Below are 26,725 nucleotides of genomic sequence, written 5' to 3'. Positions count from 1 at the left end.
ATGGGGTTTTCCAATTTCAATTTAATTTTTATTTTCAATTATCTTGTGTCTGGTTTTCACATAGTATATTTTTTTCTTTTCAATTTTTTTTTATAAAATGTCCAATAGATAAAAAAATAGGGAGTCTAGAATAAAATTTTCTGTAGGAATTCTTTCTGAAGTAGAGTGGACGAGAACCACCCCACCGACTGAAGCTAGTGTACAAAGGCTCCCGCAGTCCCCCTCGCTCGGAATCAATGTGGTAAAACACCCTACCACCGGTCATTCAATACATGAATGCAAATGACACCTTTCAGTATTTTATTTTATATCAGTTTGACCGTAGTTACAATTTGACTTTCATTACAAGTACTAACTATATGTGCAAAATTTCATCGAAATCGGTTCAGATGTAGATATAGCTCCCATATATGTTGTCACCCGATTTTGAAAAATTCGCCCCAAATAACCTTATGTTTGACCATGCAGGCCTCATTTCTTAACTGATCTTACTCAAATCTTGCACAAGGTAACCTTTTATGGTATTAATCAAACCCGCAAAATATTATGCAAATTGGTTCAGATTTACATATAGTTTCCATATATATACATCGCTAGATTTTCCCAAATTTGGCCATAATACTCTTATTTATTGACCAATGTTACTCAAATTTCAAATTTTGATGTACTAGCCGATCGTACTTATACGTACTTGTAGCTCTTACATAAGAATATTGCTCGATTTTACAAATTTGTATTTATTACCCACAATAATTTAACGATTTTCTCTTTTTTTAATAATGGGCTCAATATTAGTGGCATACTAACTCCGTAGGCGCAATATCAACACAGCCAGTGTTGCTAGAAGTAGGGGAAATTCCCTATATGTAGGGTTTTTCTAATATTTAGCATTTGTAGGAACGTAGGGCCACAATGTAGGACATTTTTACTCAACACAATTTGTAATAATTTTTAAATTTTGGAGGCTCTAGAGGAGGAAATTAGAAGCCGGCAAGGTTTGATCTTTAACAATGTGTCCTAAACTTTATTCCTGTAGACAATTTTGTCAACATTTTATTTCTATAGAACATTTTGTCAAAATTGTATTTCTATAGAATTTTTTTTCAAAATATTATTTCTATAAAAAATTTTCTCAAAATTTTATTTCTGTGGAATTTTTTCTCAAAATTTTATTTCTATAGAATTTATTGTCAAAATTTTATTTTTATAGAAAAATTTCTCACAAAAATTTGTTTATAGAAACTTTTTCCAAAATTTTATTTTTATAGAGATTTAACAAAAAAGATTACTCATTTGGGTAGAATTCTACCAACTGTGGCAACCGTGGTTGTAATACAAATTTATATTCTAAGTTATATACGTTGCATATTCACGTTTTAAGATAATAAAGTACTTAGAACCATTTTTGTTTTTTTAAATTTGTTTAAATTTAACGAAAAATATAGTAGGGAAAATTGTTTGGGAATGTATGGGAAAGTAGGGAACTTTTTTTGTCCTTGTAGGGTAAACCGAACATTTTCCCTGGCAACATTGACTATGAGCAATAGTCAGATTGACACAAAGCACCCATAGACATGTACCCCTTAATTTTCTTAAATATGCAACTGCGGTTTATCTCCCAGACCTATATGTTACCCCACAAATGCTTATGATTACTAATTCTGTAATGGTGGTTTAGGGTATGATATAGTCGGCCCCGCCCGACTTTCTACTTTACTTACTTGTTTCCTATTGCCTTTTTGCACGAGTACAAAGCTACTGTGGCTTTTCTCGCTCTTTCTGCAATATTAAGTTAACTTTCAGCTTCGTGTCCAAAATAACTCACACTCTCTAAATGGAATTTCAATACCCCCTAAGGATATGGGCTTAACTGTGGGATTTCTGTCTTTGCAGGATTTACCCCAAGACCATTCTCTTTGGCCCATTTCCCAGTAATCCGGAGGACTCTTTGTATAATATCTCTAATTGTGGATGGGAATTTTCCCTTGACTGCTAGAGCTACATCACAGACCCTAGACAGATCAGTGCATATTTGAGTCGTTAGATTCTTTTTGATGTCTTTTGATGGAATACCAGCTTACGCTTCAGATTTCAGGAATATCGGATAAATTTCTAAAATCGAACTTCTCTCAGCCCCATCTCTTAAATTAAACTAAACACTGACCACTATGTCAAACAATATCGCTTTCATTAGACTACAATGTACAAACAACTAACCTTTGGTTATAAATGTTTTTCACCATAAGTGTTAGTTCAATGTAGAGAAAATGGTTATGAAAGTAAATTTTATAATATTACTAAGGGCGATAATTTGTATTGAAATTGCATCAGATATAATTTTATCTCCATATTCGGGGCATAATATTGTTAGTCCAGCTAGATATTCACATTCCCCTACTGATTCTTACCACACACTAACACTTTTGCTACACCGAAAAAAACTTCAGCTAAATTTAAAAAACAAAAATTTGTCTTTAGTTAAATTTTATTATTTTTTTGCAACTGTCCGTCCGTCCGTATGTTGAAATAATGCTAACTACCGAACAAAACAAGCTATCGACTTGAAACTTGACACAAGTAGTTGTTATTAATGTAGGTCGGATGGTATTGCAAATGGGCCATATCGGACAACTTTTACGTGTAGCTCCAATATAAACCAAGCCCCCAGTTTTGGCTTGCAGAGCCTTCTTCATTAAAAGTACGAAATATTTCGTTCTTTTTACGAAAATAAGTTCTTACAAATTTTTCGTGGTTTATAAGAAACAACCACCATAGAATGGGAGGTGTATTAACTTTGTCATTCCATTTGTAACACATCTAAATATTGCTCTAAGACCCCATAAAGTATATTCTGGGTCGTGGTGAAATTCTCAGTCGATCTAAGCATGCCCGTTCGTCCGTCCGTACGTCCGTCCGTCTGTTGCAATCACGCTAACTTCCGAACGAAACAAGCTATCGACATGAAACTTGGCACAGGTAGTTGTTATTGATGTAGGTCGGATGGTATTGCAAATGGGTCATATCGGTCCACTTTTACGTATAGCACCCATATAAGCGGACCTTCAGATTTGGCTTGCGGAGCCTCAAAGAGAAGCAAATTTCTTCCGATCCTGCTGAAATTTGGTACATGGTGTTGGTACATGGTCTCTAACAACCATGCAAAAATTGGTCCACATCGGTTCATAATTATATATAGCCCCCATATAAACCGATCCCCAGATTTTGCTGTGGAGCCTCTAATAGAAGCTAATTTCATCTCATCTGGTTGAAATTTGGAACATGGTGTTAGTATATGGCCTCTAACAACCGTGCCAGAATTGGTCCATATCGGTCCATAATTATATATAGCCCCCTATAAACCGCTCTCCAGATTTGACCTCCGGAGCCTCTTGGAGGAGCAAAATTCATTCGATCCGGTTCAAATGTGGAAGGTGGTGTTAGTATATGGTCTCTAACATCCATGCACAAATTGGTCCACATAGGTTCATAATTATATATAGCTCCCATATAAACCGATCCCCAGATTTGCCTCTAAGAGAAGCAAATTTCATCCAATCCGGTTGAAATTTGGAACATGGTGTTGGTATATGGTCTCTAACAACCGTGCCAGAATTGGTCCATATCGGTCCATAATTATATATAGCCTCCATATAAACCGTTCTCCAGATTTGACCTCCGGAGCCTCTTGGAGGAGCAAAATTCTTCCGATCCGGTTCAAATTTGGAACGTGGTGTTAGTATATGGCCGCTAACAACCATTCCAAAATTGGTCCATATCGGTCTATAGTTATATATAGCCGATCCCCAATCACACAATAATTGGTCCATATCGGTTCATAATCATGGTTGCCTCTCGAGCCAAAAATAATCTACCAAAATTTTATTTCTATAGAACATTTTGTCAAAATTTTATTTCTATAGAAAAGTTTGTCAAAATTTTATTTCTATAGAAAATTTTGTTAAAATTTTATTTTTATAGAAAATTTTGTTAAAATTTCATTTCTATAGAACATTTTTCCAAAAGTTTATTTCTATAGAAAATTTTGACAAAATTTTATTTCTATATAAAATTTTGTCAAAATTTTATTTCTATAGAAAATTTTGTCGAAATTTTATTTCTAAGAAAATTTTGTCAAAATTTTTTTCTATAGAAAATTTTGTTAAATTTTTATTTCTATACAAAATTTTGTCAAACTGAATTATATACGTATTTAATCAGTGTTTGGTATATAACCAAGAAACAACCGCAAGTGTTCTTAGTTTGATTTGTTAGCTTGTAAAGATCGGTTATAGTTGTGAGCTATGACGTTTCATTCTTGTTATGAAACAATTTCGTTCTTTTTATGAAATTGTTTCGTACTTTTGCCGAAAAATTCTCATACTTTTTATGAAATTGTTACGTACTTTTAAAGAAACAATTTCGTACTTTTTATGATAAACTTTCATACTTTTATAAAAAAAATTATAGTCCAAAGTGCATTTGGTTGTAGTAAGAAGTTTGAAAAGTGTCATCACTACTTCTTAAGTTTTAAAATAAATTTTAGTTTGGTTGCATCACTTTTATTCATAGCATGCTGTCACCCAAATGAGAAGTAGCATAGGCATGCATTAAAAATTGAAAAAAGGAAACACGCAAGCACGTTATCAAAGACAATTTTATGTCGCGAACGGAAATTTTTCATCTTCAATGAAACTTCTTATATATTGCCCCCATATAAACCTATTTGGCTTTCGGATTTCCCAGGTTTGGTATTCGGAGCCTCTTGGAGGAAAAATTTTCATCCGATAATTATATATATCCCTCATATAAACCGATCCGCAGAATTGGTTTCGCAGCCTCTTGGAGGAGCAAATTTCATTCGATTAGTTTGAAATTTTGTACGTTGACCTAGATTATGGTCACTAAAAACTAAAATTTAACTAACGTGCTCAAAAAACTATTAGAGTAACGGCCATTTTCATGTAGCTCCGTTAGGCTTTAACTGTCAGTTAACAGAAAGTAAATTGCAAATATCTTCTCTCCAGTTAACTTTAACTGAAAAATGTTCGTCAGTTAAGTTCTTAACTGGCATATGGAATATATATGAGAGATGACAGCTTCGTCCATAATACGGTTTAAAAGTTGGTTAGTTAACGGAACACTAACGGAGCTTTATGAAAATGGGGGTAAAAGAAACTTTTTCCAAACATAATAATTCCATGAACTAATATAAAATCAAATTGGCTTTAGTGAAATAGAGAGTTCACTTTTTTTTTGAGTGTATAACCTCCATATAAATCGACCTCCCTATTTAAATTTTGGCTCTCTAATTACCGTGAAAAAATTGGTTCACATCGGTTCGTAATTATTTATAGACTCCCCTGTATATACCGATCAATAATTGAATTATATAGGTATTAAATTTGCCTTTTTTGTCTAACATATACCCTATATTGACTAACTTACAATTTAGACGACGATGTTAAGAAGTTTTAAGATACCTTACCATCGGCAAGTGTTAACGCAACCCAAGTAATTCGATTGTGGATGACAGTCTTTAGTAGAAGTTTCTACGCAATCCATGGTGGAGGGTACATTACATTCGGCCTGGCCGAACTTACGACCGTATAATACCTGTTTATTCTATGAGAGAGTGTAAATTCGTGAGTTGTAGTTGAAAAATAGGACATTAAATTGTCTTAGATTGAACAACGCTTTGTGGAAATCTCAAAATGTGGATTATAATTTAGTTCAATTTTCGGACAACGAAGTTCATTCTTGCTATAAAACAGTTCACTTTTTTTTCTGTGTATATTGTTTGCGTTAGTGCATTTTTCTAAAATATGTGCAGTAATTAATATGAAATAAAGACAATTAACAGGCGTTGTCTCACCTCAACCTTTCGACAATGAGGTTTGTGATATTCCACCTTGCGATATAAGAGGTGTCTTGTTAACAGTCTATTTATATTTCCGCAAATACTTAATTGTTGGCAGTGATTATGTCTATAATTCAATCAATTGATAGCATTAGACAGCCTATGACGACTATCAATCAATTCAGTTAGAGTACACCTTGATAAACATTCCATTTAAATTGACAATTTTTTGCTTAAAAAGCACTGATAAAGTAGTTTTCTACCTGCCAGCATATGTTACGCTAACCCAAATCAATTATGTTGGGGTAAAGTTTCTATTTATAGCAATTCGAAGTATAAACTACATATACGAGGTCTGATTAAAAAATAATATGTATCTCTATATAAATAAACATAGAGTGTATGTTCATGATCGATAAACTCAAAAACTACTTGACCGATTTTGACCAAGCCAACAATAACAAAACAAAATACATCAATCATGAAAAATATATTTCAGTACAAAATGCCACGACAACATCTAAGTATTGATTACCGTGATCGGCACTCGAATCATATAAAAATCGCAAAATATGGACCGAGGAACAACCTGCTGCGAGAAGAGCCTTTAGAGCAGCAATACATAATGCCAATCGAATTTCTTGTAGCCGTCTTGCATTTAAGTACGATCGGATAGTTTAAATTTAACAAGTTCGGCGGACCGAATTTCAAATACCCAGCGTCATTAACCATGTATAATAGTTTCGTATGAAACCAGGCTCATAAAACCAAATCGGCAGATGATATATATATAGGGGGTATATCTAACCCTGTACCGATACAAAACACAATCAAGTATTCATGCAAAAATTTATAATTTTATATAGCCCCCATATAAACCGATTCCAGATTTGGTTTTCGGAGACTCGAGGAGGAGCAAATTTCATCCGACTCGGTTGAAATTTGGTATGTTGTATTAGTATATGCAACAAGTATATACAGCACTAAGTTCGGTCGGGCCGAATCTTTAATACCCACCACCATGAACCAAATATTAGGGTTTCCTTTGAAATTTCAGGAGGGCTTGAGGACACTTACCGAAGATAAATTTAAAGATTTCACCTATGAGGACTATATCAGATTCTGGATTTATAAGAACCATTTTTGTTTGAGTTTTAGAGGAATCATTAACATCTCTTGTAAGTGTGCAAGAAAATTATAAAATAACGTCTTGATTGGAAATCTTAAATCTGTAGAAGTAAAATCTGGAAATTTTACATTGAGTTTCAAGCAATTTTCATGATCAGTGCGCCTTCTACACCCGCAAGAAGTGAAGTCGGTCTATATGGAGGCATTACCAAATGGACCGATAAAAACTTAATCCGATACACGTTTTTGTGAGCCTAAAATACCAGAATATTTACAATTTCAGGCAAATCAGATAAAAACTACGGTTTCTAGAAACCCAAGGAGTTAAATCGGGAGATCGTTCTTATGGGGCTATACTTAAATATGGACCGATACTCACCATTTTCGGCACACCTCTTTATAGTCCAAAAATACCTCTAGATTTCCAATGTCAGACAAATTGGATAAAAACTACGGTTTCTATAAGCCCAAGACCCCAAATCGGGTGGCCGTTTTATATGGGGACCATACTAAAACATGGACCGATATAGCCCATCTTCGAACTTGACCTGCGGGGTCTATACGGGGGCTATACCAAAACATGGACCGATACTCACCATTTTTGCCACACCTCTTTATGGTCCGAAAATACCTCTAGATTTCAAATTTCAGGCAAATTGGATAAAAACTTCGATTTCTATAAGCCCAAGACCCCAAATCGGGAGGTCGGTTTATATGGGGACTATATCAAAACCTGGACCGATATAGCCCATCTTCGAACTTGACCTGCCTGCAGACAAAAGACGAGTTTGTGCAAAACTTCAGCACGATTGCTTCATTATTGTAGCGTGATTACAACAGACAGACAGACGGACATCATTATATCGTCTTAGAATTTCTCCCTGATCAAGAATATATATACTTTACGGAAATCGATATTTCAATGTGTTACAAACGGAATGACAAACTTATTATACCCCCATCACCATTCTATGGTGGTGGGTATAAAAAGTGGTCCATATCGGTTCATAATTATATATAGTCCCGATATAAACCGATCCTCAGATTTGACCTCCAAAGCCTCAAATTTCATCCGATTCGGTTGAAACTTTGTTCGTTGTGTAAGTATATGATCTCTACACGTTCACAAAAAATCGCTTCTGTAACATATACTCCCAAACATATTTTGCTTCAAGCATATACATTTTTGGGTATTGCCCAAACATTTATATGTTTGATCTCTTCCAATATATAATATGTTTGAAAGCATATTGGTCTAAATAATATATGTTTGGGTAGTCTAAGTTCCAAACATTTTGTATTTTTGCATCCAAATTCAATAATGTTGTCTTCCAAAAAACAATATGTTATTATGTGAACATATAATATGTTTGGAAGCATTTTGCACCCAAAAATATTATATGCTTAAAAAAAATTCTCCCAAACAATATTGTGCTCAAAATTTTATTTATTTATTTATATATTTACAATCATAATGAATTATGAAAATAGACAGGTAATATAGGTGCTAACAACATAGGTTTTCGACCTGAATGCTCAAAATTTTGTTTCTGCCCAATTGTATATTCCCCCACATCTTTCTCACTTCCACGAGATTTTTTAGTTCTTAGCACCTTTTTCTGTAATACAAACATTGTAGAAGAAATTATTCAATTGTATGATTTTTTTTTATTTTAATTTTACCTTTTGCCGGACGGGGATTCGAACAGCGGACCACACAGTTTGTAAGGATCAAAGAAGTAGCTGATCAATTGCCCAAGGAAAAATAAAATGTTAATTTTGTAATAACAAGCAACAACCACCAACTTAATTCAATATCGCTCCCTGTTAAATAGCGCTCCAAGCTACTAAACACATATATGTTTATAGGCTATTTCTAAATTAAAATATGTTTGCATCCAAGCATATTATATTTACAAACATTTTATGTCCCAAACATAATATGTTCTAACATATTAACATATATGTCCCAAACATGTTATGCTAGTTTATGAACATTATATGCTTGCACTCAAAAATATTGTGTTTAAAAATTTGTGTTCCAAACATATAATGTTTATAGCCAAACATATGAAAAACAGTCTTTTTCATCCGTGTAGAAACCATGCAATAATTAGTCCATATCGGTCCATTAGTATATATAGCCTCCTCATAAACCGATCCCCACATTTTATATCCGGAGGCTCTTGTGTATGTTGTGTAAGTATATAGCCTCTAACAACCATGCAAAAATTAATTATATAAAACCCAAATAATTCAATTGTGGATTTAAGCCTTTAATAAAAGTTTTTACGCAATCCATGGTGGAGGGTACATAAGATTCGGCCTAGCCGAACTTACGGTCGTATATACTTGTTTATGAACTCATATGTCTATATAAACCGATCTGCCTTATTTAGCTAGGATTAACCCGTTTCTACGGTGAAAGGTAGATAAGATTCGGTCTGGCCGAACTTTCGACCGTGTATATTTATTTGCTAATTAAAATTTTGTGTTTTCAAGATTTTTGTCCTTAATAAGGTATTGTAAAAATTTTGTGAAAACAAAATGAAGTTTTCTATTGATGCGAATAAACTTCGTAGGAAAGTATTTTTTCTTTGTGTGTAGGAATTTCAATCTTTTGTAGATCAGTGCTAGTAATTATATTTATTTAATTTCTAGCACAAAACACAAACCTGACGCAATAAGCATCTATGCACAGCAATAAAATAATTAATTGATTATTATACCTTCTACCATAGAATGGGAGTATATTAACTTTGTCATTCCGTTTGTAACACATCGAAATATTTCTCTAAGGCACCATAAAGTATATATATTGTGGGTCGTGGTGAAATTCTGACTCGATTTAAGCATGTCTGTCCGTCTGTTGAAATCATGCTAACTTCCGAACGAAAAAAGCTATCGACTTGAAACTTGGCATAAGTAGTTTTTATTGATGTAGGTCCGATGGTATTGCAAATGGGACATATTGAACCACTTTTACGTATAGCCCCCATATAAACCGATCCCCAGGCTTGCGGAGCCTCTTAGAGAAGCAAATTTCATCCAATCCGGTTAAAATGGTATTAGTATAAGGTCTCTAACAACCATGTAAAAATTGGTCCTTATCGGCCCATAACTATATATAGCCCCCATATAAACCGAGCCTCCGGAGCCTCTTAGAGAAGCAAATTTCATCCGATCCGGTTAAAATGGTATTAGTATATGGTCTCTAACAACCATGCAAAAATTGGTCCATATCGGTCCATTACTATATATAGCCCCCATGTAAACCGATCCCCAGATGTGACCTCCGGATCCTCTTGGACAAGCAAAATTCATCCGATCCGGTTGAAACTTTGTACGTGATGTTTTTTTGGTTCATATCGGTCCATAATTGGTTCATATCGGTCCATAATTATATATAGCTACCATATAAACCGATCCCCAGATTTGACCTCCGAAGCCTTTTTAAGAAACAAAATTCTTCCAATTGAAATTTAGTACGTAGTGTTAGGTTAGGTTATGTGGCAGCCCGATGTATCAGACTCACTTAGACTATTCAGTCCATTGTGATACCACAGTGGTGAACTTCTCTCTTATCACTGAGTGCTGCTCGATTCCATGTTAAGCTCAATGACAAGGGACCTCCTTTTTATAGTCGAGTCCGAACGGCGTTCCACATTCCAGTGAAAGCACTTAGAGAAGCTTTGAAACCCTCAGAAATGTCACCAGCATTACTGAGGTGGGATAATCCACCGCTGAAAAATTTTTTGGTATTCGGTCGTAGCAGAAATCGAACCTACGACCTTGTGTATGCAAGGCGGGCATGCTAACCATTGCACCACGGTGGCTACCGTAGTGTTAGTAAATTGGTTTATATCGGTCTATAATCATATTTAGCCCCCATATAAACCAATCCCCTGATTTGGATATTGCAGGGGTAAATTTCATCCAATTCAGTTTAAATTTGGTACATTGTACTAGTATATGGCCGCTAACAACCATGCCGAACTAGGTCCATATCTGTCTATAGTTATATATAGCCCTCAGATGAACCGATCCCCAATCACACAAAAATTGGTCCATATCGGTTCATAATTGTATTTATGAACCCCATATAAAGCGACCCCCATATTTCAATTCTGGCTCTCTAATTACCGCGCAACAGTCCATATCGGTTCGTAGTTATTTGTAGACTTACCTATATATACCTTTTTTGTCTAATAAATACCATGTATGGGCTAACTTACATTTTACAAGGCGATGTTAAGATGTTTTAAGATACCTTGTCACCCGTATTACAACAACCCACGTATTTCGATTGTGAATGACAGTCTTTTGTAGAATTTTCTACGCAATCCATGGTGGAGGGTACATAAGATTCGGCCTGGCCGAACTTTCCGCCGTATATACTTGTTGAAACTTACTGACGTTGGCGCAGTTGACGGAAGTATTTTCTCGGAGTCTATATAAAATACCTGTAATTCGCTATGACCACAATAGATCAAAAGTGAGCATTAAAATGTCTGGACGCAAACTATTTTATACTGCATTTGTCATTGCATTTATACAATTAATTGAATGTAGTTCGCAATTTAAATTTCGTAAGTAACACGGCATTCACATTGCACTTCCAAAATCCACTTTATTTTTAATTTAGACTTCTCAAAAAATTGGATTTAAGTGTAATGTCTTCAGCATAGTAAATGAAATATTTTCTATAAAATGAAATATTTTGTTGAGCCTATGAAATGAATATTTCCCTAAATAATCAAATTATATTTTTAAAATTTAATAGCCTTTATGGGATCATGCTCTATAACTGATGAGGAGTGTCACAAACGATGTGTGGAAACTTTTTTCGAATCCTATGCCAATGGAATACCTGAATTAGATGTTCCTACAATGAATCCGCTCTATATTGGCAATGCTTCCATTAAAGGCAATGGCAATGAAAATGCCAATCTGGATGTTCATTTGGTGGATTTAAGAATTTATAACTCTACGAGAGTCAAATGTATGGGCCTCAAGGGCTTTAAAAAAGATGTAACTGCAAAAATGCACCTAACAATGAAGATCAAGACATTGGAACCAGTGGCCCGAACCCATTGTTATCTAAATGGAAAATTATTAATATTTAATGTTAATGGTGAAGCTGATTTGGAATTGCATTTGAGAAATATCTCATCAATAATCAAAATTGATTTGGAACCATATTCTAAAGATAAGCGCATCTATTTAAAAGCAACTTCATGGACCACAAGACATTATATTCCCAAGTAAGTATGAACTCATAAAAATTATGCTTAGAGTTAAACGTTTAATTTTAGACAAAAAAAATTAAAATGCGTCCATTTCGAACTTCGTATATCACTAAAGACATTCTTGCAATTTTGAACTCCAATTTTTTCCTTCAAAGTACAAAATTTTCTTTAACAAGTGAAAAAAATTAATTATGTCTAAAAAATTTTCTTGAATTTGTCGAAAATTTTTTACTTATTTGTGTGATATCGGAGTGATGTCAGCATTTGTAATACTGATTAGTTAAAATGTTCTAAAATTAATTTAAATTTTCTAAAATTAACCACCATTTTTCTTCCTGGTGGGTTCACTGGTTTTTCAGTATTCAAACTCACACAGATAAAATGTTTTTACAAAATATGAGACCTAAAGTTTGTAATTCAGAATTTATATATAAAACTAAAGACAATTTTTTTTAAGTACAAAAATTTGAATTAACTTTAAAATGTGTTTTAAAGACTTTTTCCATTACATCTAGGACATCCATGTTTGAAATTTGAGTTCATTATATATACATCTTGCCTTTGAAGAAAGGCAAATTTTCCTTAATATAAAGGACCAGATTTTTAATCTAAAGTGAAAAATTAAAATTTGCTTCCTAGAAGCAAATACACCAAACCCAAATTTAAAAGATAATTGTGTCTTAAAAGTATCCTTACTTGTATTCTCCGCTTCTTTGGATCGGAATCAATACCAAAATTTTTAAAGTAAAGACAAAATCTTTGGAACCGGACATGCTTTTTTTTCGGTGTAGATGTCCAGTTATGAGAGGTCAATTTTAAGGTGTTAATATAGCAAGCGTCCCGCGACATTTGTCCATTTTTAGAAGGTGTCCAATTTTCAGAGTGTCTACATTAAAATACTTATGTTTAATGCAGTAATGACATTTTTCATTTGGGAACCACCCTCTTGCCCGACATTTTGAAAACAAATTTTCTCGATTTTTTTTTTTAATGTTCAGGAAAATCCCCTACTTTCTTATCGAAGAAAACGTCGTCCCGTTTTTAATAGAATAGAGCAAAATCTTAACTTCTTCGATTTACATGATTTTACGATATCTGGTCGAGATTTTTAATCTAAAGAAATAATCTTTAAATCCACTGAGATATTGAATCTTTAATTAAAGATAAAACGCTTCAAATAGAGCCAAGGTTTTTTGGTGATTTAGCATTTTTTGGAAGTGATCACAATAATTTGGGGATTTAAACGGCAATTTATTTGGTCCTGATAGTTTTGATTGTATATTGCAAAAAACAAGAAAATCGGTAAATGAGACCTGTATCCACATTTCAAATTTATGGAACCTACACTTAAAACAATTACTAGGATCTGAAAATTTCGAGGTCTTAAGTAGAGGTGTGCACGTGACACGAAATAGTCGTGACTCACGAAAATTTTCGTGAGTCGTGAGTCACGCTCATGACAACAACGTGAGTGTGCGTGAGCGCGATTAACAAACCAAAATGTCGTGCGTGAGTCACGAAAATAACATCTTCGTGGGTGTGCGTGAGTAACGAATTACACTCACGAAAATATTCCTGATCACCAACATAAAGCGCTTAAGAGTTAAATTCAATTACAATTTTAGTGACACCTGAGATGTTACGAGTTTAATAACACTCTCGATTTTAATAATACTCATGTTTTCAGACACTTCGGTAAGGTAACTTAATCATAAAATTATTCGTGAGTCACGATATTTTTCGTGAGTCACGACGTTTTCGTGCGTGAGTGTGCGTGAGTACAAATTTTCTTTTCGTGAGTGTGCGTGAGCGTGAGTCCTACCACAAAATATCGTGCGTGAGTATGATTTTTCAGTCGTGAGTGTGCGTGAGTAAAGTATTACTCACGTGCACACCTCTAGTCTTAAGGGTTTTGCTATTGATCCCAAGCCAAAGATGCGTCTCTGTAAAACAAAGTGAATTTTTAGGGAGCTGTCCAGCTTTTATCCTGTTTAAATTTAAAATCGGGATACGGATCTCATAAATCAAATTTTCACTTTTGTTAACGATATATTAACCCCTTCACTACAATGAAAAAAAAAAAGGCCGAAGCTTATGTACCCTCCACCATGGAATGCGTATAAACTCCTCCTAAACACTGCCATCCACAATCGACTTATTTGGATTGCGGTAACGATTGACGATGGTAAGGTATATTAAAACCTCCTAACACCGTCTTCTAAATTGTAAGTAAGTCCATACGTGGTATATTTCAAATTAAACAAGTATATACGGCCGTAAGTTCGGCCAGGCCGAAGCTTATGTACCCTCCATCATGGATTGCTTAGAAACTTCTTCTAAACACTGTCATCCACAATCGAATGACCTAAGTTGCGGTAACGATTGACGATGGTAAGGTACCTTAAAACCTCCTAACACCGTCTTCTAAATTGTAAGTAAGTCCATACGTGGTATATTTCAAATTAAAAAAGACAGATTAAATAAGTATATAATTTAGTTTGACAAAATTTTCTATAGAAATAAAATTTGACAAAATTTTCTATAGAAATAAAATTTTGACAAAATTTTCTATAGAAATAAATTGTCTATAAAAATAAAATTTTAACAAAATTTTCTATAGAAATAAAATTTTGACAAATTTTTTTATAGAAATAAAATTTTTACAAAATTTCCTATAGAAGTTTGACTAAATTTTCTATAGAAATAAAATTTTGGTAGATTAGTTTTGACTCGAGTGGCAACCATGATTATGAACCGATATGGACCAATTTTTGTGTGATTGGTGATCGGCTATATATAACAATAGACTGAATAGTCTAAGTGAGTCTGAAACTAAATCGGGCTGCCACTTTAACCTAACATAAATATAGACCGATATGGACCAATTTTGGTATGGTTGTTAGCGGCCATATATTAACGCCACGTTCCAAATTTCAACCGGATCGGATGAATTTTGCTCCTCCAAGAGGCTTCGGACGTCAAATCTGTAGAACGGTTTATATGGGGGCTATATATAATTATGGACCGATATGGACCAATTCTGGGATGGTTGTTAGAGGCCATATCCTAACACCATCTTCAAAATTTCAACCGGATCGGATGAAAGTTGCTTCTCTTAGAGGCTCCGCAAGCCAAATCTGGGGATCGGTTTATATGGGGCTATATGTAATTATGGACCGATGTGGACCAATTTTTGCATGGTTGCTAAAGACCATATTTAGGGAGCCACCGTGGTGCAATGGTTAGCATGCCCGCCTTGCATACACAAGGTCGTGGGTTCGATTCCTGCTACGACCGAACACCAAAAAGTTTTTCAGCGGTGGATTATCCCACCTCAGTAATGCTGGTGACATTTCTGAGGGTTTCAAAGCTTCTCTAAGTGGTTTCACTGGAATGTGGAACGCCGTTCGGACTCGGCTATAAAAAGGAGGTCCCTTGTCATTGAGCTTAACATGGAATCGGGCAGCACTCAGTGATAAGAGAGAAGTTCACCACTGTGGTATCACAATGGACTGAATAGTCTAAGTGAGCCTGATACATCGGGCTGCCACATAACCTAACCTAACCTAAAGACCATATACCAACATCATGTACCAAATTTCAGCCGGATCGGATGAAATTTGTTTCTCTTAGATGATCCGCAAGCCAAATCTGGGGGTCCGTTTGTATGGGAGCTATACGTAAAAGTGGACCGATATGGCCCATTTGCAATACCATCTGACCTACTTCAATAACTACTACTTGTGCCAAGTTGCAAGTCGATAGCTTGTTTCGTTCGGAAGCGTGATTTCAACGGACATGCTTAGATCGACTCAGAATTTCACCACGACCCAGAATATATATACTTTATTGGGTCTTAGAGCAATATTTCGTTACAAACGGAATGACAAATTTAATATACCCCCCCATCCTATGGTGGAGTGCATAATAATGTCGTGAGACCAAAGATTTCATGCCCCTAAAATACGATTACGAAGTTTGTTTAGATTATAAGACGCATTTCTCTGACATAAAGATTCTTTCCTTGTCTAAAAGTCAATAAACTTTTCAAAGAAGTCGTTTTGTCTTTATAGTTAAATGATTCGACTTAAAATTGGGTAGCCTAAAATGAAAGAAAATTTTGTTTGACTAAGGTCAACTTGGCTTTAATAATCCAAAAAAATTCGTCAAAATTAATGGATTAAACATTAAATTTTTTGACTTCTTGTATCTTAACTACAAAGCAAACAAGCCTTCAAAAATATGGTATGTTTTTCAATACTTTATTTCAAAGACGTTTTTACTTGAACCATAGCAAAATTCCTACTGGAAGTCGAGTCTGAATTTGGACATTTTAATTGTCGTTAACACGTTTTTAATGAACTTTCATAGCACACGAAGAAAAAAGCTGAAACACAAATAAATTATTTTTTTTTTCCTACAATCGAGTAACTTAAAGTTAAAAGAGAATTGTGTCCTTACTTCAATTTTCCGCTTCTTTGGTTCGGAATCAATACCAAACTTATTAGTGTGAATGCCAACGTGGCAGTGTAATTCTGAGGGCCTACCCCAATTAATTAAAAACCTATATGAGTTGGTTCGGAAAACTTGATTCTTGAATTGTGATCCACTGTCCTTAAAAAATAAGCTCTATTCGTCCTATAATATATGTCGAAGTATGAGAAAAAAATCAGACAGTAGAAAAATTATGTAAAAATTGCATATTTTTCGTTGATCGTTAAAGAAGTTTATAAAAATCCATTTTAGCGTCCCCCAAATATGGAAAAAAATGTATAGCGTATTTAGAATTCAGCCTTTACTTTAAATTAACATCGAGAAATAAATTGATTGATATTAAGTGGGGAAATAGAGTTCGGTGTTATTCTCGAATGTCCCCTGTAGTGGACATCAATAGTCAAAAGGGTTAACAAAGTTATTAACGTACAAATTAATGTCAATTTTAAATATCCAAATTACAGCAGATACTTGAAAGATTCTTGTTTTGTTAATTAAAAAAAAAAAAACGTTAAACCTTTAAAAGGTGCAACATTCTAAAACCAAAACTTAGCCTATATTTGAAACTTTTTAATTTTTACCCAAAGATTCAATCTGACAGTTAATTTAAAGATTTTTTTTTAAATCACAAAAGTCTTTCTTCATTTTACGATAAATTTTTCTTACTTGTAAGACATACGACTTTATCGATTCACTTCCTAAATTTATTATAGGTCGATAATTTTTTGGGTAGGTTGAAACTAGATTTCTTCTTTAAAGTTATTTCATTCATTCTACACAAAGTTCGTTTGGAACAGACGTGGAAAAGTCTTATTTGTTATTTTAAGAGACAACTTTACAATTAGAGAAAACTTCGTAGGTCTATAATTTGGTTTCGGAGGAAAGAATTATGTTTTTTTGTGTGAATATAATATAAAAAAATTGTTTGCATAAAAGGAAAACTTTCAAATTGGGATTTTTTTTGGATTAATATATATATTTATTTTCTTTTAGCTTCAAACTATTATTCTCAAACTCCACATTATTCAGAGGCGATCAACTTTTCACAGATGTATTCACCGACACCATCAACGACAATTGGGCCACGGTACGTGACGATATACAACCAGTGTTGGAGAGATATAATTCGAAAGCGGCCTTGAATATTTTAAACAAAATATTGGCATCAATACCATATGATGAGTTTTTTAAGAATGATGAAAAGTGACTTTGAAATAAATAATTATTATCTTTGATTTGAAATCGGCAAACATGCACAGAAAAAATTTTCGGTAGTTCAACTAACTCTAAATTTAACTTAATTTTATTGGAAAAAATTTATTTGCTTGTAGTTAAATTTTATTATTTTTATCGAAATTTTCCACAGCTTAATGAAATCTTACTTTTTTTAAGTATGTCTCAAAAATGTTATGAACTAAACGTGAGTACAAAGTTCAATGACCGTACACATAAGGTCAATTTGCACTAAAACGAATGAAAATTTTCGTACGATTCCCAAAATAGTAAGAATGAACTACTTTATAGTTAAAATGATCATGATTTGGCGCCAATGATTTTCTTCTTTACTTTTAGTTAATTTTTTCTTCTATGAGATGATGTCATTTCGTCAACTGCAGTTAAAAAGTACAAGAGGGCATTAAAATTTTAACAACGCTTTGTGAAAATCTCAAAATGTGGAGTAAAATTTAGTTCAATTTTCGTGCATGGTAGTTCATTCTTACTATAAAACAGTTCACTTTTTTTCGGTGTGTTTAAAGATGGTATGTTATCCCAAGGGAACAGAACATAAGGGCGATGTGATGAATTATAGACGGGTACGTGAGAAAAATAGATTCCCGTTTGCTCGAGGATATACACTAAAACCTCTCAGAAATGGACATCCTCGGTCGCCAATTTTTTGTCCACATTTGGTACACTAAAAAAATTTTGTCGTGATGTCAAAGATTTTATGTCTTTAAAATACGAATGCAAATTTTGCTTAGCATAGAAGACGCATTTCTCTAATATAAGGCAAGGCCGTATTCAGGGGGGGCGATGAGGGGGATAAAGCCACCCCCCCCCGAAATGAATGAATATTTTTATATAAATAAATATATATTTTTAGCTGCGTAGAAAAATCTTATCGAAGATGTTGAAGAAAAGCTGGAGGTTTTATTTTGAAAAAACGCTTACCTATAAAACATGCACAAATCATAGAATACTAGTTAAAAAGTCCGTCAAAAGACGGCCGAAAAAACAAATTGTTTTTGTTCTCGCACCACAAATTTCATTTTTGGAAAATGTCTTTCTGCTTTTTATTTGTGTTTGTTGTTCTTTTTGTGAACATGGCTCGCTTTGTTTAGCCATAGCAACAACAACGAAATAGCCAAACACACATGTGTAAATGAAATGGCGCAAAACCTGCGAAAAGAACCTGCCTAATTCGGCGATGGAAGCACTTGGAGAGTGCAATAAAGAGATATTTCCAAACGTGCATATTCTTTTAAAAATGTTGGTCAATTTGCCAGTTACTCAGGGATGGAAAATACAATTTTTAAGAAAGTACAAAAAAGGTATTTTTTGAGCGGAAAGGTACTTTTTACAAAAATTTCACTGGAAAATTATTGTCAAGAAACTAAATTTTAAAGAAAATAAAATTTTGACAAAATTTTCTATATAAATAAAATTTTGACAAAATTTTCTATATAAATAAAATTTTGCAAAAATTTTCTATAGAAATAAAATTTTGCAAAAAAATTCTGTAGAAAAAAAATGTTGCAAAATTTTTTCTATAGAAATAAAATTTTGCAAAAATTTCCTATAGAAATAAAATTTATACAAAATTTTCAATTGAAATAAAATTTTGACAACATTTTCTACCGAAATAAAAAATCAATAATATAGAATCGCATTCTTTTTTCGACTAAAACATTCTTGAAGATCAATAAAATCCTGTTTTTGACTATGTCTCTTACAAAATCTAGATTTTCTTCCCACATGAACATGTCTGTTTTGCCATATTTGTAAAAGACTATTAGCAAATAAGGTTGATAAAGACTTTCTCAAAATATTAAAATATTTTGTCAAAGATATTGTACCATAAATCTGATATCGACTCAAAAATGTCTACACAAAAGATACTAAATCATTCGCGGGGGTACTACGGTACTGACCGGGGTGAAAAAGTATTGAAAAAAGTACTATAGTACTGCATTTTCCATCCCTGCAGTTACTACGTACTCATCCGAACTTTCATTTTCAACAATGAAGATATTAAAAACGTATCTTAGAAATTCGACTAGCGAGAGTAGACTCAATGGATTGGCACATTTATTAATCGCCGAATAAATGTGCCGACTGAAGAAGTCATTGATTTATTTGCTGCCCAAAAAGCCCGTCGGCTCAATTTAATATTGTAAAAATATTGTATACATACCTATGCATAAATAAAATTTTCTACACATGAGATTATATGAATATTTTTTTTTAAGTTGAATCCTGGCTACGGCCTTGATATAAGGTTTTTTTCCTTGTCCAAAAGTCGATAAACTTTTTAAAGAAGTTATATTGTCCTTGTACTTAAGTGCACGCAGAGAAGGAATATGATCACCTCAAACATGTTTCAAGAGCAAAATGTTATTTTTTTATGGTGACATGTAACATGTTTGTCACTAAAATGTCATTTTCTCGTCAAATATAACCTGCTTGCCGAAATCAGATACATGATTTCCGAGAAAATAACATGGTTGCGAAAACCATGTTACATGCTAACCACCCAAAAATAACATTTTGCTCTTAAAACATGTTTGAGGTGATCATATTTCTTCTCTTGGTGTGATTTCACTTAAAAATGGGTATCATAACATGAAAGAAAAAATTGTTAGGCAAAGGTAAAGTTTACCTTAATAATTCAGAAAAATTCTTTAAAATTAATGAAGTTGTCTTTAAATTTGTTGTCTTTTTGCATCTTGACTACAAGCAAAAAATTGTTCAAAAATAGGACATGTTTTTCAACACTTTATTTCAAAAATGTTTTTACTTGAAACATAGCATAATTTCTACTGGAAGTCGAGTCCGAATTTGGAAAAAAAAGTTGTCGTTAACTCGTTTTTGAAGGACTTTGATAGCATATGAAGAAAAAAAGCTGAAAAAACGAAAAAATAAAATTTGCTTCCTAGATGTAAGTTCACACAACCCAAATTTAACAGAGAATTGTGTCTTAAAAGTGTCCTTACTTTTATTCTCCTCTTCTTTGACTCGGAATCAATACCAAAATTTTTAGAGTAAAGACAAAATCTTTGGAACGGGGCATGCTCTTTTTTCAGTGTACCCTCCACCATGGATTGCGTAGAAATTTCAGCTAAAGACGGTCATCCACAATTAAATTACTTGCGTTGTGGCCGATGGTAAGGCATCTTAAAACTTCTTAACATAATTTTCTAAATTGTTAGTTAGTCCATGCGGGATATATACTAACATAAACAAAAGAGAGGTCGATTAAATACGTATATATTCAACTCTTGACCGGTATATATAGGGAAGAAATAATTACGAACCGATATGAACTTTTGTGTGGTAATTATAGTGCCAGAATTGAAATACCGGGTCGCTTTATATGGGGGCTATATACAATCATGAATACGAGACTACCAAAAATGGCAGATTTTTTACTCTTTGGTAGAGTGGTAGAATTCTTGATGTTTTGGAAGATTTTGCAAAATATTTCTGTCCAACTATGAGATGCTTCATAATTTTTTTTTTATAGAAATAACATTTTGACAAAATAACATTTTGAAAAAAATTTCTATAGACATAAAATTCTGACAAAATTTTCTATAGAAATAAATTTTTGACAAAATTTTGTTTTGTTTTATATTTTTAAACAATTTCCTAAAGACATAAAATGTTGACAAAATCATCTATAGAAATAAAATTTTGACAAAATTTTCTTTGGCAATAACATTTTGGTAGATTATTTTTGGCTCGAGTGGAAATCGTGATTTTTCTGTGATTGGGGATCGGTTTATTTGGGGGCTATAAATATGGTTGTTATCGGCCATACACTAGCGAAATGTACCAAATTTCAACCGGATCGGATGAATTTTGCTTCTCTTAGAGGCTCCGCAAGCTAAATCTGGGGATCGGTTTATGTGGGGGCTATATATAATTATGAACCGATATGGACCAATTTTGCATGGTTGTTAGAGACCATATACTAACACCACGTACTAAGTTCAACCGGATCGGATGAATTTTGCTCTTCCTAGAGACTCCGGAGGTCAAATCTGGGGATCGGTTTATATAAGGGATATATATAATTATTGACCGATATGGACCAACTCTGTCATGGTGGTTATAGACCACATACTAACACCACGTACCAAATTTCAGCCAGATCGGATGAAATTTGTTTCTCTTAAAGGCTCCGCAAGCCAATTCTGGGGATCGGTTTATATGGGGGCTATATATAATTGTGGACCGATGTGAACAAATTTGTGCATGGTTGTTACAGACTATATACTAACACCATGTACCAAATTTCACTTGGATTGGATGAAATTTGCTTCTCTTAGAGGCTCCGCAAGCCAAATCTGGGGATCGGTTTATATGGGGGCTATATATAATTATGAACCGATGTAGACCGATTTTTGCATGGTTCTTAGAGACTATATACCAACACCATGTTCCAAATTCAGCCAGATCGGATGCTATTTGCTTCTCTTTGAGGCTCCGCAACCCAAATCTGGGGATCGGTTTATGTGGGGGCTATATATAATTATGGACCGATGTGGACCAATTTTTTCGTGGTTGTGAGAGACCATATATCAACACCATGTACTAAATTTCAGCCAGATCGGATGAAATATACTTCTCGTAGAGCCTCCGCAAATCAAATCTGGGGGTCAGTTTATATAGGGGCTATACGTAAAAGTGAACCGATATGACCCATTTGCAATACCATCTGACCTACATACACAAAAATATTTTTTTTCTGATTCAATCACGAAATTAATTGATCCAATTAATTTTTTAATTGAAATGTCTTCAATCACAGAAATGATAGTATCAATTAAAAAATTAATTGAAGGTCAATTAAAAATTAATTGATCCAATTAAAAAATTAATTGATACTATTAATTTTTGTGATTGATTTTTGTTTCAATTAAAAAAATTGTTGATTCAATTAAATTTTTAATTGAATATTTTTTAAAACTCAATTAAAACTTTAATTGGAAAATTTTTCGTGAATTTTTTTTCTGTGTAATAACAACTACTTGTGCCAAATTTCAAGTCGATAGTTTGTTTCGTTCGGAAGTTAGCGTGATTTCAACATACGAACGGACGGACATGCTTATATCGAATTTCACCACGACCCAGAATATATATATACTTTATGGGGTGTGTTGCAAACGGAATGATAAAGTTAATATAACGCCCCCCCCCCCCATGTTGGCGGTTATAACAACACAATCCATGAAACTTTTCATAGTCCTTTGGATTTTTTATAAGGATTATCTTACTATCGTATCCTTTCAAATGTTCTGTGAAGGATGTCTTGGGTTTAGTTGACAAAATTTTTCTTAACCCTTCGTTGCATAATTTAATTTGAGCAAGGATAACAATTTTTTGGTATGTTAGAATTGTTGTATATGAAGTTATGATACCGTAAACCAATTTTCGTTCGCTTCTGATCACTGGAGCAAAAGTTACGTAACATTGCATATATACAATTTCATGCAGATATTCAATTTCTTTAGTCCACGTTGTTATCTCTATATATTACAGGTAGAGGAGAAAAGTGAACAGATAAAAAATTTTTTAAGTTAAAAATTTTATTGCTGGATGGGGAAAATGGAACATTTTTACTAAACAAAAATTGTTTTCTCGCCAAACATAAAATATTTACCAAAATCAGATACCATGGTTGCGTCAAACATGTTACATGTTCCCCATCGAAAACTACCATTTTACTTCTGAAACATGTTTGAGGTGATCATATTCCTTCTCGGGGTGCAATATTACAAGTCAAACTCTTGGTATTCTAAATAATTTCTGTCTTTTTTGATGCACAGAGTTCCCCAGTTTTGCATTTAACACAAAGGGAAGTGAACTTGGAGAACGCAATCCCATAGATGCGAGACCGTTTGCAGGGCTTCGCTAAACTATTCCACGTGGAACAGTGCAATGGTCGTAGGGGCGACGAAACTTCTAGGGGGTGACCAAAACAGGAAAAAGGCTGGAGAACTAAAGAAAAGAAGAACAGAAACGTCATAGCAATCATTACCGGATACCTAGAGTTGGAGACACATCTGTGCCGAGTAAGAACAGCGGATGCTTGTGTATGCAGTCGTATTTTGACGAAAAATAGACTTTGGAACTCTGTTTATGTCAAATGCTACGCTTTTACAAGATAGAGAAACTGCCATATCTTATATGTATCGGTATGATGGAACAAAGAAGTTGGAGCGTACCACAAGCTGAAAACTGGTTTTGGTATATGCCAGCTTATATGCTACACGGAAACCTGGACTCTCGTTTTTACTTAGGTATAATGGCGAACCAGAACTCATTTTCACTTAGACTTTTCAGTTAATTATGATACCACAATATTGACCTTCTGTTTATCACTGAGTGCAGTTCGATTCAATATTAAGCTCTATAGCCGAGTTCGAACGATCTTTCACCATGAGGAAGCTTTTAAACAACTAAAATTGTCACCAACATATTGACTGGGGATAGACCACCGCAAAAAAAATTTGAACCCATTTAACCAATATATCACGATGATATACGTGTAACAATTACAACCCAGCAGCTTGTATGTTATACGATTCTCCAACGATTTAGGCCAAGGATCAACTCGAATCTTCTTCTACGACCTCGATTTATATCAAAATCGGTGTTTAAATCTCCGTCATCATCAAAATACTCGGCTTTATATTCATATTCGTCGCTAAGTGTCCTATTTGTAATAAAAATTGATTGAATGCATGATATTGCACATATGCAATTATATGGCATATATGCAATGACAGTTCATATCGGCTCAAACGCATGAAATTGCAGATATGATATCATTCACGGTAGAGCTCTTGTAAATATAATTTGTATTATAAAACTATACGCTACGTAGTTTAGAATAGAGTAAACTTTTCATTTTATATTTACATTTAAAAAAATTTTAAGATAGTTTCATAATATTAAAACAAATAAATTAAATTTTTTGAGGTACTCAAAATGCTTATTTTAATTTCGCTTAATTTAAATGAAATTGTTACGATACTGCACAAAATCTTTATCAAATATAATCAACGGCTTCCAAAATGTGAATAACAAAAAAAAATTATGGTAAACTATGTAAAAGAATAGGAGCTGGACAGGCAAGAAACTAACATTGCATATATGCAATGTCATGCAACGAAGGGTTAAATATATATGCATTTCGTAGTAAAACCGATACTTTTTAACAAGCAGTCTTTCAGTTTTAAAAATTTATTGTTCATATAAAAATTTTGACACTTTTCATAAAAAACACGAAACAATTTAGTAGAAGGTACACAAAGTTTCCATTAAAAGTACGAAATTAGGATGAATAAATTTCGTTCTTGTAACGAGAAGTTGCTTTGGTTGTGAAATAATGACAAATGTCTTTCTTTTCTTCTTTCGGTGTAGTAACTCCTAATGAGTTCACCATTCTAACTCAGCGTTTTTTTTTATTATTGTTTTGTACCAGTGTTCATTTTTCCAGTGTATAAATACATTATCACGCAATTTAAGAAATATCTACAAAAGAAAATACAGATCATAACGAATTATGAGTTGAAAGAACACAATATCATAAATTTAAAAACCACAGAAAAGGCGTTGACAACCGGACAAATCCCATGACAAAAAAAAACTGATAATCGCAACTACAAAGAAATAAAGAAAACCGAATCCACTATTGAAAATCAAATGAAAGCGAAGAGACACACAGTCGACACTTGTTCCTTGTCGGCCAGCTATTGTATGCGTGAGAGTTACCAAACATGCTGGAAAAGAACAAAGGAATTTCATGATCACAAAAGAGGACAACAATATGACATGCGACTAATTAGATAACAATAAAATATGAAAAGAGACAATTACATCGAATACCGCTTTAAAGAAATATCCAAAAACCAAAAGACATTGTCAGTATGATATAGGGTGTAGGGTAGATAGAACTCAAAGAAAAGAAGTCCTTTCGTTTTCCTTTTTGGGCAATGGGATGAACAAAGGTATTAGCACACCTACCAGAAAGGACATTTTAACGCATTTTGACAACAATCCCAGCAAGCAGCAATGCGTTCACACAAAAACCACACTCGAAAAGGACATTGGAAACAAAAAGACACAATGACGCTTTTCTAATGAAAATCCAAATTTTCTATGGAATTATTGAATTAGGCAATGAATTCACATAGTGAAATGCAAAAGTAGGTGGAACTATAGAAGGTGTGTTACACAAGTGCTCACTCAGTGTCGTCATGCAAAAGCAGAAGAAGAATTACTCCTTTGCGTGTAAAGGTGCACCCTAGGGGACGTAAGAACTCACCCGTGGTCCTTAAATCTGCCACATAATTAGTATTGTTTATGATTACATCATTGTTATCGATGTTTTGTCCTCTGTATTATGCATTTTTATAATCTATTTAGGACATTTGGTAATGCAATAAGCGTGACATATGGCAAATGTGTGTGAATGTTATTGTAAGTCTAGAGAATAGATTACTGTATTATAGAGACAAAATGTGGATATTAATAATCGACGAAGATTATAATAATATCGAATTTATTTTTGTCCTGCCCAATGTTTCCCATTGGCAACATTTAGTCATAACCCTTTACGGTTTGAATTTGGTGGAAACTTCTTCATCAAAATTGAGTCAAGTTCTTTGAAATCTCAAAAAACCTCGAAATATTTTTCCAATTCCTATTCAATCTCTGTTTTTTAATTTAATTAATTTTTTTTGGCTAATATTACACTGAAAAAAAT

The 26,725-nt window shown here is 33.6% G+C and overlaps 1 protein-coding gene across 1 annotated transcript; it reads left to right on the top strand.

Moving 5' to 3' along the window:
* The first annotated feature begins 11,432 nt into the window (after window positions 1–11,432).
* LOC142230454 (circadian clock-controlled protein daywake-like) lies at window positions 11,433–17,970 on the top strand. Its single transcript, XM_075301091.1, has 3 exons — window positions 11,433–11,574; window positions 11,769–12,249; window positions 17,722–17,970. The coding sequence occupies exons 1-3, from the start codon at window positions 11,493–11,495 to the stop codon at window positions 17,933–17,935; spliced, it is 777 nt and encodes a 258-aa protein (XP_075157206.1). The 5' UTR covers window positions 11,433–11,492; the 3' UTR covers window positions 17,936–17,970.
* Window positions 17,971–26,725: the final 8,755 nt, after the last annotated feature.

Source organism: Haematobia irritans, chromosome 3 (genome assembly GCF_050003625.1).
Source record: "Haematobia irritans isolate KBUSLIRL chromosome 3, ASM5000362v1, whole genome shotgun sequence".
Classification (NCBI taxonomy): Eukaryota; Metazoa; Arthropoda; class Insecta; order Diptera; family Muscidae; genus Haematobia; species Haematobia irritans.
The sequence above is the reverse complement of the archived record's forward strand: the minus strand, read 5'-3'. Positions and strand labels throughout refer to the sequence as shown.